Here is a 15,206-nt window from a genome sequence, read left to right on the forward strand (position 1 = left end):
AGTGTGTGGAAGGGGATCCAAACATGGATCCCCAATCGTCATCCAAACATGACCCCTGGCCAATGAAAGGAGTTCCTTAGAACTTCCGCTGCAGTGATTGACTTTTGACCCTTTCCTGCATGTGCAAAAATTAAAACAGAGACTTTAAATCTCCTGGATGGAGAGGCATGGGAGGGGGGCATGGCACTGGGAAGTTCTTGCCCTTAAACCTACGCCCCCTTGTCGACCCGGAAAGAGAACACATTCCCTCAGGTAGGGACAGACCATACTTCTTTGTTTCATACAAGGGCTTGACATTTTACTGAGAAAGCCTTCCTTATTTCTCAATGCATAGTATTGAATGTTTAGTAAGCTCTTAAAAACAATCTAATAGTTCCCAAAAGAAATATAGTTAGTTCAACTACACCAATATTTATTGTGCCCCTATCGTATATAAGACATTGTGCTAAGCACTGTCAGGATGTCGGTATTCAAGGATAAATGTATCAGATGTTTGCTCTTGAGAACAAAAATTAACAAATGTATTCATTGGAAGACTATTTCCACTTCAATTATATGATTAATAATTTGTGACTTCTCAAAAAGATTCTCTTCTTCCATGAAGTCTGTAAATTCCACAAGTAGACAAAATTGTGATAGACGTTACATAAGTGTGTTTAATGGCACAGATTTCACTCATCACAGCAAGAATCCGGGTTCAGAAGATACAGAAAAGTAATGAAGCCTTTAACATTGCACTATACATTTAGTCTTGATGTATATATTGCTAATTATTCTGTATTTATTAGAAGTGCCTTCCTCAAGGGGATAGAAGTTTAGGAAACTGTGATGCATCCATCTTTCATATCATTCTTATTAAAACACCTGCACTGTACTAAGATTTCTCTACCATTAATTTTAAAAGGAAGCAAAAGTAATTTCTTCTCATTATTGCACATGAGAGGAAAGTTTAACAAATGAGGTCTTAATAGCAATACTAAGAAATGGGAAACCATAAAAGAGACTGCCTATAAGGCAGTAGACAAGCTTGACAAAAATCCTCAACCAAATGTATGCTTATGTTACCTCTGATATTAAGACCAAGAACCATCTGCCCTCTGGTACTCTTAGCAAAAATTATTAAGAAATCAGTTGTAAGGAATCAATAGTTCCATTAGACAGGAAGCATAGTTTGCCAAAGTATGGGAATTTTATCCCAGAGGTATGTGAATATCACAGTGAAATGAAAGGATTAAGCCTCATAAGAAAGAAAAAGTACCCTATGTTATAGTTTTTGGCCAATGCTTTCTAATTCTTCTTTTTCATATCTTTAAATACAGAATCCCCTTCACCTACAGCTGAGTTTAGAAAATTCATTAAGTTCTGATGCTGATGTCACTGTCTCAATCCTGACCATGAACAACTGGTACAATTTTAGCTTGTTGCTGTGCCAGGAAGACTGGAACATCACTGACTTCCTCCTCATTACCCAGAATAATTCCAAGTTCCACCTTGGTTCTATCATCAACATCACAGCTAACCTCCCCTCCACAGAGGACCTCTTGAGCTTCCTACAGATCCAGCTTGAGAGTATCAAGAACAGTACACCCACGGTGGTGATGTTTGGCTGCGACATGGAAAGTATCCGGCGGATTTTCGAAATTACAACCCAGTTTGGGGTAATGCCCCCTGAACTTCGTTGGGTGCTGGGAGATTCCCAGAATGTGGAGGAACTGAGGACAGAGGGTCTTCCCTTAGGTCTCATTGCTCATGGAAAAACAACACAGTCTGTCTTTGAGTACTACGTACAAGACGCTATGGAGCTGGTTGCAAGAGCTGTAGCCACAGCCACCATGATCCAGCCAGAACTTGCTCTCATTCCCAGCACGATGAACTGCATGGAGGTGGAAACTACAAATCTCACTTCAGGACAATATTTATCAAGGTAGGATGCAAGGTCTGGGTTATATCCCCATTCATAGAGTGTGACAGGAAGTAAAACTCCCCTATCTGTCCCCTTTTCAGAAATATTGACTCTGAGTAGCTTTAAACTTAAATAATATTTCTTAGAGGATTTCTGGTAATAGAAGCTAGTATTTCATGATCTACTATCTATAATTTGATCTATAGACTTGTAAGTACATGGTATAGTGGAAGCACTCAATCCTGCTTTTAAACCTTGGTTTAACTTCTTACTAGCTACTGCGTTCTTGGAAAGTTATTCAAAAGCTCCAAGCCTCAGTTTTCTAACTAGCAAAAGAGAATAATGAATAGCTTGGTATAGTGTAACAAATATAACATGAAATTATATATAAAAAGGACCTAATACCATGCTTAGCTCATAGGAGATGCAAAATAAATGTTTCTTTTCCTGTCCACTCTTTTCCATATTAAAAAATTTAAACAAATTTCTCTAAATCTAAATAAATAAAAAAATTAGTCAAGGAAGAAATGGACTTTTCTCTCTCCTCCATGGCCTTCAGGTTTAAGGCAGCATAGAATAGCAAAGGCAAAGACTCCTGAAGTTTGTGAAACTTGAAGTTTGGCTCTGCCACTTACTACTTGAGTGACTACATCAAGTAACTTAACTTCTCTGAGCCTTAATTCCCTGTGTTCTATCTACATTCATTTATGACAAATGGATATAACAGTAGATCTTCCTACCCTTAGAATCACTGTGATTGGTGAGAGATACATAGACAGATAGATAGATAGATAGATAGTAGACAAACAGGATAGATTAATAGAACTAAGAGTGTCGTAAGAGTATAATACATATATATTTGTATAATATTATTTGTTTATACATTTGTAATTATATTTGTCTATTTTTAAATTAAATACATTTCTGCTTCAGCCCTTCAATATTATTCAGAAACTAGAATAAAAATGTCCATTTAAAATAGAGAATAATATGTCATATGGAAATGGTTTTGGTGATCCCCAGTAAAAGGGGAATATCCTTAAAGGATATTTCATAAGGGCTTAGATGTTATTCTAAAAAAAAGAACACCTACTATTAGAGTCAGAAGATTATTATTATTTCTTCAAAGATGAAGGTTTCTTTGTAGACTAGGCCCTGTTTTTAGGCTGTCCTGGAACAGTGGCATCTAACTATGTTGAGGACTACAAGGCAACCTCATAGCATCTTACTTTAAAAAAGGCATGATAAAAGGTCAAGAAGTGTGAAGAATTGTACATTTAATTATATATATATATATATATACACACACACACATACATATACACATATGTATGTGTATATATATAATTAAATGTACAATTAAATATGTATGTGTGTATATATATAATTAAATGTACTATATATATATAATTAAATGTATTTTATATATATATAAATTGAGCACCTACTATGTACAAGGCAATATGCCAAATGCCATATGTAAGGGAAAAGTGAAAGACTGAGCACAACCAGAAAATGCCTTAAAGAATGTTAATAAAATAAAATTACTCAAATATATTTATTACAAATCTATTAATAAAATTAGATGTTCTATCATCATCTGAACTTTCCATTTTTCCCGTATATTTTAATTTCCATAAGATTAAAATCCATGCATATTTTATTTTATAGCCACTCTCCAGATATAATCTATTTGCGTGCTAGCATATAATTAAGGTTCAGAATTTTATCTAAGACAAGAAACATTCTCCTTTACAACAAACATACAAGCAAAGCTTTGATTTGTAATTTCAAAAAGTTATTGTTTTGGAAGGATGGTAATAAACAGCAGCCAGGAAAAACCACTTACGAAAACTACCTTGAGATGCTTAGCATCTTTCTGTCTCATGTAAAATGGAGAGTGCAAGAAAAATGATTCTGTTTGGATCCTAAAAATGCTTAGAAACCATAGAGGGGAATATTTGTTGACTTAAGTTATATATACCTTAGGGTCTCATTTACCAAGATCAAACTGATCTTTCTGGCTCCTCAAGATTTAATTTATACTAAAATTATGTTCTTCCTCCCACAAGGATCCCACGGCGTTTTGTATGTAAAATTATACAATGGTACTTGGTCCATTCTACTATCATTATGTGTCTATGTGTCAGACTGCTGAGCTAGAATATAAATTCTATTAAGTGGAGATGTTGTTATTCATCCTTGTCCAATGCCTAGCATATAGTAGGCTCTTAATAGATATTTATTGAAATTGACATAGAAAGAAGGAGAGGTAACTTTCTGTTATATTTACATCCTACATCATCTGTTGCTATAGATGAAAATGGGTGGTTGGTAGACATTGTCTAAATTAAATAAGTACTTATTTAAATTTACATAGATATTTACTGGATGATTTCTGTTTGGTTTTCTTTCTCACTCACTTGCTCACTCTCACTATTGCTCTCTCTCTCTCTCTCTCTCTCTCTCTCTCGTACTCTCTCTTTCTCTCTCTCTCTCTCTCCCCCTCCCTCCCTCCTTATGGTGGCATGTAAGATTAGTTATTTACTCACAAACTTTGAAAGCTGTAAAAGAAGATTTTGAGGTTTGAAGCCCAGCAGTAATTTACAACGGGTCAGTTACAATATTTTCATCATGATGAATGTGTTTGAGAAATGAACCCAAAGAACTTCAGGAAGTATGCCTATGACTTTTTAAACTCCTGGGGGATACGGGCAAAGAGAGAGTTTGAAAAGTGTTCAGGAACGAATCAAGGGAAATGAGCAAAAGCCGGCAAGGAGCCTTTATAATGAATAACTGAAAAGCTGCCTTAAGCCATAAAACATCTGTGGATTTTCCATCATCTTTATTTATTTTGTTTAATACAGTCTTTTAGAAAGTTAGTTATTCTCAGACCATAAGTCACATCTGCATATAGTAATTTTCTTAATTGTTCTTAAATTTTGTAAGGCTGACCCCACTTCTTCACTGCGTAATCAAAGTCGGGAGGATAATGAGCCATGGATAGTGAATGTCAGAGTTATGCAAGTTTTCATTTCTTACACAGTCATTTTCAGTTTGGGCTGACAGAACTGTTAACATCTTAAAATGTTAATGAAATCACCAAAAACATGGCATTTTCAGCTCGGCTTTTAGAGGAGAAAAGTCATTTCTCATGGCAGACTACATACACATAATTACAGGTATTAGAGATTTCATTCTTCGTAGGTCCCCACATGCCAGAGCAAATGTCCATCATAACTAAATGTAGACAAAACATTCAGGGACCAAGTTCATGGCATAATCTTCAACAATATACTCAGAAATTGTTTTTTTTTAATGTTAATTACTTGGAGCAGTTATTAGTGGAATAGTATTTTGAGAATACCTTTAGGAGTGTCTATGAATGGATGTTTTTGCCCAGTCAATGACCATGTGTTGAACTAGGGTGAGGTAGACAAAATGAAGACTTGAATCCTGACCTCTGGGATATCACAGTCTAGTGCATGAGGTCAAAATGTAAGTAAATGGTTATAAAACAATGGGATGTGTATTTATAAGAATATATTCAGCTGTACAGAGGGAAATAATTAATTAACTCTTCTCAGAGATTTGGTGATGAGGGGGAAAAAGCTGGAATTAGATCCTGTAAATGAATAAGGGTTTTCAGGTTTGTAACAAATTCACAGAGAAAATGGCATATAGAAATTCACCAAGACCTGAAAGATAAATTTAGCACGGTTGGAGCATTAATTGCATATTTCAAGATGATTCTGAAAAAGTAGTCAATTTGATAACATACCACACAGAGATTTTATGCCAAGCTAAGACATTTGCATTTTATAACCAGAGTGGATGTCAGCTGAATGGCAGAACATTAGCCATCACATATTTATAAAAAATCATAATCCTATAACAAATTAACCAAATGAAGTAACACAGTATAACAGCCTTGCAAGGAATTTTTTTTAAACATTAAGATATAAACATTGCTTTTATTTCTCAAAATTGGTTTCAGCCTTGCCCACATTTATTCCCTTGCTGCATTCCGAACATTGGACTCTGGGGAAAGTGAATAGGAGTTTGAGAATTTACCTGCTGTTCCCAGGATTATGATTTGCCCATGCTTGCCTAAAGGCCCTAAGTGCTAATAAATTCATTGTTCCTGCAGAGAACGCTCCATGCATTGGTCATAATCTAGACAAAGGCATTTATCTTTTCTTTAAGAATTCTAAGACAAGGACACTGACAGACACCTTGTTCCCCTTGGCTTGAGAAGTCCCTGACCCTTTGGCTAATTAGTCATAGTCCTGACAGTTTATTCTAGCTTCTAATTGGACTGTAGAATTCTGACTTTCTTCTTTGAACAGCTTCTGCAGTTCTGTTCTGTATCCCATGAGAATTGAATCAAGTAGGCAGTGATCAATTCATTCCTTTGTTCACATATATTTGTTGAAATTTACTAACATGAGGTCAAGTCCTTGTCTGGAGACACAAGGAGTAGAAGACAGGAGGCTGCGCTGTCAGGAAGCTAGCAACGTTCTTCTGTTCTTCCATCAGGAGAAGACATACTCATCTAACTGTTCATAGCTGTATCCATTTTCCTTAACCTGGTTATTTGGTTATTATTCTTCATTGGGATAACGCCCTTGATACCGGTAATTATACTCTGCTGATGCTGGCGTTTCTAGCCCTCCCTCCTCAGTTGACCCTGAATTATGATTCAATGCACTAGAGGCTCTTTTCCCTCCAAACTATGTTTATCTTTAAGTTTATATGGTCAAGCAATATCAGTATTCACTGGCCTTTTATTAATAGTAAATGTTTTAATTATTGATTCTGCATGTATTATTAAGAGCCTATTATGTGCCAGGTATTGTGAAGAATTAGAAAATCTTCAAAAAAAATGAATCAAACAAATGTCCATTCAGAAAACCCAACATGTAAATTGATAATCATCACAATTCATTCCTGAACATTAGCAAAGTTCCAGAAGAACTTGAGGCTGCATGCTATGATTCTAATTTTGGAGATTCCTGTCCACTGTCACCATAACTTGGTGGCACTGTGACCATGTTAAAATTATTTAACTGACATAAACTTTAATTTCCTTAACTATAAGGATATCTATCTCAAAAGTTAAGTAGTATACCTAAGGTCATTCAGATAGTACTTTGTACAGGAAGATTTAAAGTAGTTTATCTAAATCCACAATCCAAGCTCTTTCAGAATTAGTATAAGCCTTCCTTAACTGGGACACTATTACTTTTGAATTTATATTCTTTCAACCCAAAGCTATATAAATCAGGAGGCGCGATTATTCATATATAAGCATTCTTGTCCTAAGGACCTCTACCAAGACAAACTGGTTAACCCATATATTTCAACATGTATTTAAAAGAAATGCAGTTGCATTGAACATGGAAGCCAGGGGTTGGAGGCTGCTTAACACACTAGCTCCCTGGAGGCCCAAGAAGAACGCACGGCTTGTGGCTGATCCAGTATATCCAACTGTTACTCCTAGGTTAACTTTCTCTGCTAGAGCTACCAAGGTGTTGATACTTCTAGTAAACACATGTTTTGGTTCATGAATCTCAGGAATCAACATTTAAGGTCTGTATGTTCAGATGTTTTCAATAGGAATCCTTGTCAGTGGAATCTGGCTGAAATCCTTTGAAATTGCCTCTCCCTCCAGGTCACTTAAGTCATGCCAAGAGATGAGTCTAAAACTTTTCCTAAGTCATGGGGAGGGCCTCACATAAGGGACACTGGAAAATATGTATTCCCTCAAGACCCTAGGTTGATGAATACAGCTCAAATTTACTTAATCTAGGATTCAGCAGATCTTAAATTGTGGAATGTTTCCCAATTAGGAGAGCCTCCAAGCTTTTATTTGCTTTAGAAGAAATTGTTGGCTTTTTCACTTTGTGTGCATCTACTATAAAATCTGGAGATCTGCCAAAATGTATGAAACTGTACAGAGTAATTCTGAAGCTGTTCTGATTTTCAGATTTATCTCTCAAGATCACTTCAATCTGCATAACCTATAACCCTTAGGATAGACGTTTGACTGGTAAATAATGCATAATGTCTTATTGCCAGGGCTATGCCAGGACAATACTTAAAGGAACATCAACACCTTGGCTAGCACTGGGGCCAGGTCCAAAGAGCCAGAATAAATCGAGTTGGGATATTACACAATGTGACCAAGAACAGTTCAAGGGCTAGGCAGAGATTATAATTGTATAGAAGAGTCAAGGTTCATACCAAAAAGCAAAAGGTAAGGACAATGATATAGGGGTATGGAATAAATCAAACTGTTAGGTTACATATCAGAGAAGCAAATACAGAGAGAAAAAAGTGCCAGCTTGCCAGTTACAACACATGCAAGCAAGAAAAAGAGATTACATGTCCATGTGTATGATTTGTTGAAGTAGCAAACCCCTCATCCACACCAATAGTAACACAGCACAAAACATGTAGTAAACTATGACCCCCAGCCCATAGATTAGTATTTTTCTCTTCTTGGTGAAAACTTCAAGAGGACAGGAGCTCTGCTTCCATCCTACAGTTTTACCTATAAGTAATTGAATTTTGCAGATATTGACAAAACATAGACCCAAATGATTCAGATATGTGTACATAGATGTTTAATATATTACTAACTTGCTGTTGCCCACTAACTGATAGAAATCTATTTTAAAACATGAGCTATTTTAAAAGATGACATAGGGCCGGGCACGGTGGCTCACCCCTGTAATCCCAGCACTTTGGGAGGCCGAGGTGGGAGGATCACAAGGTCAGGAGTTCGAGACCAGCCTGGCCAACACAGTGAAACCCCATCTCTACTAAAAATAAAAATAAGTAAAAACAAAAAAAAGGAAAAGATGACATAATCAGGGATTATAGTGTACAGGGCCTTCTGTTCTAAGGAAGGAAATTTAGCAGTTTCCAAATCCTGTTAAACTCCTTCTCATCAGAGAGGTTCCCCATTGAACTAATTTCAATTTTTGATACTCTCCATTACTCAGGGGGAAAATGTCTTGAAAGTTTAATGCTTCAAACCATTTGTAAATTACAAATACAACTGTTTTCTGCCTTAGTGATCCCCATTCTTCTGCCAAAGTGATGAAGATCACTTTAGGAGGTACATGTCTGATTTGAGCAGAAGACATGTGTTTAATTGCATATACCCAAAAATATTAATGAGCAGTTACCCCAGCCAAGCACTGTGTTGTGCCTAAGAGTCAAAGATGACTCAGTGAGAGAGGTACTTAGACAAACGCTGAAACCTCTTTCAGCTTGACAGCCTGCAGTGTTATGAAGCAGAGCAGTAGGAACGGGAGAACAGCAACTCTGTGGAAGATACTGCTCTCCAAATGTGGAGTAGGTCCAAATCCATGCCTTTGAGGACGTTAGAGTCTAAAAAGTCAAAGATGAGATGAATAAACTGCCAAATGCTTATACTTTAGGGTAGCAAAAGGACAGTCAAGGAGACGTTTTACATGTAAACTCAAGAAATCACTCACATTTAATGTTTAATTTGAAGAGCTATCCCATATATGGAGAAGAAAATCAAACAGAATTGGACCACAGGTAAGCTCTGTGGCTAAAATGGACAAATTCGTGTTATCATAAAAGGAAGGCAGATACCACAGGGCTCAGCTTTGGTGAAACAAGCCACAAAATATAAGCTGAACTAGTAACAACTCACCATCAAGTACAGAGAAGTTCCCTAGGGCTGTAAGAAACGGGAAAAATTGTAAAGGAGACATTAAGAAAATAAAGGGAAGTAAATAGATGGATCTCAGAAGGCAGTGGGAAGGGAGCTGGAATGGCGACACACAGTAAATTAACTAACAATGGTCAAATTAACTAACAATGGTCAAAAAGCTGCTTTAAGACAAGATCTCCCACTAACAGGACAGAATATTGACATTTCCACTATACAAAGACCACTAAAAAGAAAAGGGGGAGAGGGAGGGAAAGAGAAAAAATAAAATTCAGAAAAAATAATAAGAGAAAAAATATTAAAGAAATAATGAGCTAACTGTGGATTAACCCACATGCCAGAAACAGAATAATGGAGGGAAGGAAGTCAGAGGAAGATACGTAAAATGAGAATAATTTAGAAAATCAGAGAGTTTAGGGGAAATCTCTGAAAAATTAAGAAGTATTATACACATGGAAAAATACCAGTGTAAACTATGTATAGTAAATAATTCAGATAAATGGAGATCCGTGGACATTGTAAAATATCGAAATTGGCTGTAAGAGTTCTAAAAGACAATCCAAAGAGAGAATAGCTTGGGACTTGAATGAAAAAGAGCAGGGGGAAAAAAAGACTGCATAAGCGAGAACTTGCAACAAATGCAAAAGTGTAGAACTCTAGAGAATGTGAGTTCTTAATTAGAAGATTCATCATAGATATGAATCACATTAAGAAAATATAGGATTACTGAGCACCTATCTCAAGTTTCTCTTTCTCCCAGAAAAAACAAAATGGAAAGGAAAGCTTTAAGAATATTGCTTTGTCTCCTATGAAAAGGACTTTACTGAGCTGGGTTTTCTACTACATGTCAGTAGTTGGTAGATCTGAAGCTAAATTAAAAGTAACCAAGAAGCAGATACTTAAATTCCATGTGTAGGAGCAAGTAATCCTGACAAGTAAACCCTGTAAACCTAAGGAGAATTAGGTGATGCTGACAGGAAGGGAGTGTGAGGGAATTTTATTAGTAATAATATTGCTAAAGATTTCTAATCAGGCAAAAGCAAAAAATCAAAATAAAGTTCTCACAGACAAAAAAATTGATAGAACTTGATGCAGGATGAGCGAATCTGTCATTCCTCAGGGGAAAATATCAAATATGATGAGATGATCATGGTAAAAGAAATTTAGCTAGTTTTTCAAGATATAAGAGAAAGAAGATACTGATCTGTTTAATGATAGAAAGTTCCTAGGGGTAAAAATTAATTTTAAGACCTTGCATAACAAAATCATAGAAAGATATGATTAATGGAAGGTAACAATAGAGGAAAAAAGAAAAGGTAATAGGGCAATTTAAAAGCCACAAAAAAAGAAGAGGTAGATATCCAAAGAGACAGGTTGATGAGTGAAAAATGATCTAAGTAGAAATAAATATGTCATCTATAAACAACTAGGTCATGAAAGAAGACACATGAGGATGGTGATACATTTAAACAACATAAAAGTAGATTAATATGTGGCCAAAAATGAAGGCTGAAAACAATGGAATTATTTCAGAGCTATTTCCAAAGCAGGGAAAAACACAGATTCATAATAAACATAAACACATAAGACTAATAAAACTGTATGTGCCAAATAAGACAAGAAAAATCAGGGGGGCAACAGTTCTTAAAATCTTTAAGAAAAGAGCAACATTATTTGTAATGGGAGATTTTTATTTAACTTTAGCAAATTTTAGAGCAAGTTACAAAAAGTAAAAATAGTATATGAATAATGTAATTAATACATTAAGATAAACACTGCAGTTAACATTTCACAGAGAATGTACATTCATTTTGATTAGTACATAGAATATTTACCCAAATATGCCAGTATTTTAGCACCCAAAACAGGCTGTAAACTTAAGCAGCAGGTTATTATACATGAAAAATACAACAAATCAAAGCTCAAATCATTTAAAATTCCAAAAAAAAAAAAAAACCCTATGTCAACATTGGGACAGGTCTAAATCCCATAAATATTACCTATTTATCATTATGTATTCTGTCTCCTTCAATAGAATATAAGCTGCATAGATTGTGGTCTTACTTTACTACTGCATTCCCAGCACCTAGGACAGTGCCGGGCACATAGTGAGTATTGTGGAATAAATAGATGATTGAATGTGTGATGTGTTGCTCATTTTATGCTGAATAAATAAGAAAATCCTTTCATTAGTATGTCAAAATTTTGCATGCAATATGGCTTCTAAAATATATCTCAAATACATGAAATATTGATCTTGCTTATGCTGTGAACTATCTTAAAAACATTTTCTAAATAATTTGCAAAGTGCAGATTTTATCTCAGCTGTTATGCAAATCAACACGTTCTTAATTAGTGACATATTGGGAGCTTTTAATAAAGAAAAATTAATTAATGAACCTCATTCTTTTAAGGAGAATGGTATCTTGGGATGTTTGTTGATAAAAAAGATGAATACCTGAACTACTTTGTTAAACACTCACAAAACCAGGTTCTCACTCATGGAGTAAGATCCGAGCTCTTATCAAACCATGACAAAGATATTGTAAATGGTCTCCTAGTCACCGTTTCCCCTTCCTATATATGCATTTTACTTGCTTCCAGACCAATAATACTAATGTCGATCTCTGTTAAAGTCATTATGCTGCTCAGTAATCTTCATGGTTCCCCTTTTCCTACTAAAATAAAATTCAATCTCATAAAACAGGGACAGGAGGCCTCTATAGCCTAGTTGCAACCTGCCTTCCCTATGTTATTTCCTAATATTTTTCTACCCTGCTTTCCAATCAGATTGTTATGCTTACCACCTCCTCTTACATTTTCCACCTTCATATCTTTCTTCCTAACATTCCCAAATCTGGAAGATTTGTTTAGGGTTCATATCTAGGCTGGAGCAGTTACCTGATCAGCACAGTGAATGGTAGTACTATTGTTCCCTTTGATCCAGGCTCTAAACATTTATTAAGGAACTTAAGGTTACTTTTTTACACGCACATTGCTCTATGGGCTTACACCGAGTTTATATTCAACTAAATACTATCAGGTCTTATTTATAGGACCTACGGTCAAGCCAAGTCTCACACATTTTTAGTCAAATTTGCAAGCCTGTGCATTTGGCCCTGTTAAATCACTACTTTTCTTTTTAAAGATGAAATGTCTCTTGATTATGCCATTTCCTCTCCACTTCTGCTACTGACTTCGCCCTTACCACTTTAAGCCCTTTATGAAACTAGCAGACAGAGAGTAAGAGAGGAAGCAAAAGAAAGAAAGAAGCAGCACTGTTCCTCACATGTGGAATTATGTTTAATCCCTTCCTCCTTCCAAGCTATGTCCTATATAACCAGCAAGGGAAAAAAAATCATTCTAAAATTAAATCTAATGATCTTGTCTCTCCCCAGACAAATTCCCCTCAGTGGCTCCCCATTGTTTTCACTCCAGCCTCAGATCTGATGGAATTCATTTCCCATTCCCATCTTCCTCCTTATTTTTCATCTCAAACAGCTCACACTCTCTGTCTCCAGCCTTTGCGTTTGTATCTCCTTGAGATGACAACATCATTTCCCAACTTCTTTTCCTGGCTTACTGTAATTCCGTCTTCAAGACTCAGCTCTGGCACTTCCTCCTCTGTGAAGCTTCCCTTGGCACCCTATGGTAGAATGTGCAGGTGCTCTTGCTGTCTGTTCCAATGGCACCAGATTTACCTCTGTCATGATGCTCATTATCTGGGTCTGAATTGCCCACTCACTTTCTTTCTCCCCAGAATTAGACTTTGAGCTTCTTGAGTTTCTTGAGAGCAATGAATTTGTCTTTCATCCCTGTAATTCCAGTGTTGGAACAGTGCCAAAAGTTTATCAGTTTATGTGCCAGTAAAACTATTCCTGATTTTTTTTCTTGTTTATTCAAGAAGAGTAAAAGACAAGATAAAAAAGGAATGTGATAGAATCCAGTGTAAGCAAAATCAGGATTTCAGCCCTTTGATATTTTAACTAACATAGTGAGCATTTGAACTTTGCTATGCATCATGACTCCATCAGTGCAGGTGACTATAGCTAAAGCTTTCAGGAGATTATTTTGATTCACCCTTATCGTAAGACTAAAAATAAAACAGGTACAAATAATCTGTCATAAGTGGTGATTCTCTGGGACCCAATTTTTTGGAGCCAATAGTGAAACGAGCATTAGGTTTTCTGGGCTGAGAACTCTGGAGACACTGAGGTCCATATTGATTTGCCTTCTTTGGAAAATGACTGCCTCAAAGACAACTGGGCCTTGTCCCTCTGTCATGGCCATCTTAAATGTTATTTAATACGAATAATCAGGAATAGGTTTTACTGGAATGAAGGAGTTGTATAATCTCTGGAGATTTCTGATGGGTTTGTTTTTTTGTTTTTTGAGATGGTTTAAATACATACTTAGAGGTAGTTTCTCAAGGGACCATCCAGTTAAGAATCTATAATCATTAAGCCCCAAACATTCTTAAAATAATGAAGCTTTCTTCTTTCCACAACTTCCTCTTTACTTTCCTGATCAGTAAATTGACCAGAAGAAATTAACCTACTTACTACTAAGCGTTTATTTCCTATATCAGCAAGTGTGTGTATGTGTATGTTTTAACAAATCTAAAAGTAGATTTCTTATAAAGAAGCGTATCAGCTTTCACTTATAGTACCTAGGTAATTATCAATTGATTAATCTGTATATGTTAATTATTTGGCTCCTTCTCTAAAGCAGCAGAAAACTATTTCAAAGTCTTAGATAGCTAAGATATCATTACTTGCTGCGAAATAGAATTTAAGAGGTGGAGTGCCACTGGGGAGTACTAACATGAACAATTACCATTACACACAATCTTACAAAATGAACAGTTTCACTGCATTTATTGATAGTAACATCTTGAAATGTGATTTACATTTATATCTCTAATGAAAATTAGTATGTACTTCATACTTTCTGGTTTCTCTATGTCCCTTCTGTGGCAACATAATGTCTTAGTACTTCTATTTGCATTTGTAATTTACGGAGTAATATTTGTGACAGGAAATGAGTGAATATGTTTTGCTGAGAGCCTACACTTACAGATTCTGATTGTTCAAAATACCTACATTGTTCCATTCTACATTTCAATTTAATTACTTTTAATTTGAAATATGACTTGAGTATTTATCATAATACAATACTTGGTGTTTCCAACTTTTAAAATTTTATTAAAATTCTTGGGAAAAGTGACCTGGAGACAGCCTTGACTGAAAAATACTTGAATGACTTTACATCATAGTTGCCATATCTGGAATATTTGTTCCGTGTTAGATGTAGCTTGTGCTTTACATAAATTATTTCCAACTCCTGTAATGAAGGAAGTATCATTTTGTCTATTTTGCTGGTGGCAAAACTAAAGCATAGAGTTAAGTAAATTGTTCAAGGCCAACATTAGCAGGTGGCTAGGCCAATATTCAAATGCAGGTGGATCTGATGCCAAAGCCTCAGCTTTTATTCCAACACAAGGCCATCATTAAGATGCCACAAGCTTATATGTTACCTCTTATTCTTTTATCTTCCCAGACTTGAGAAAGACAGAGGCTATGACCAAGCCTT

The 15,206-nt window shown here is 35.7% G+C and overlaps 1 protein-coding gene across 1 annotated transcript in view; it reads left to right on the plus strand.

The window, feature by feature from the left end:
- GRIN3A (glutamate ionotropic receptor NMDA type subunit 3A) overlaps positions 1–15,206 on the plus strand; it is a 164,086-nt gene that overhangs the window by 52,598 nt on the left and 96,282 nt on the right. Inside the window, exon 2 of the mRNA XM_017527772.2 lies at positions 1,320–1,924. Coding sequence (XP_017383261.1) covers positions 1,320–1,924 — 605 coding nt within the window. The remainder of the gene's footprint in view (positions 1–1,319; positions 1,925–15,206) is intronic.

Source organism: Cebus imitator, unplaced genomic scaffold (assembly GCF_001604975.1).
Source record: "Cebus imitator isolate Cc_AM_T3 unplaced genomic scaffold, Cebus_imitator-1.0 Scaffold51, whole genome shotgun sequence".
Lineage (NCBI taxonomy): Eukaryota > Metazoa > Chordata > Mammalia > Primates > Cebidae > Cebus > Cebus imitator.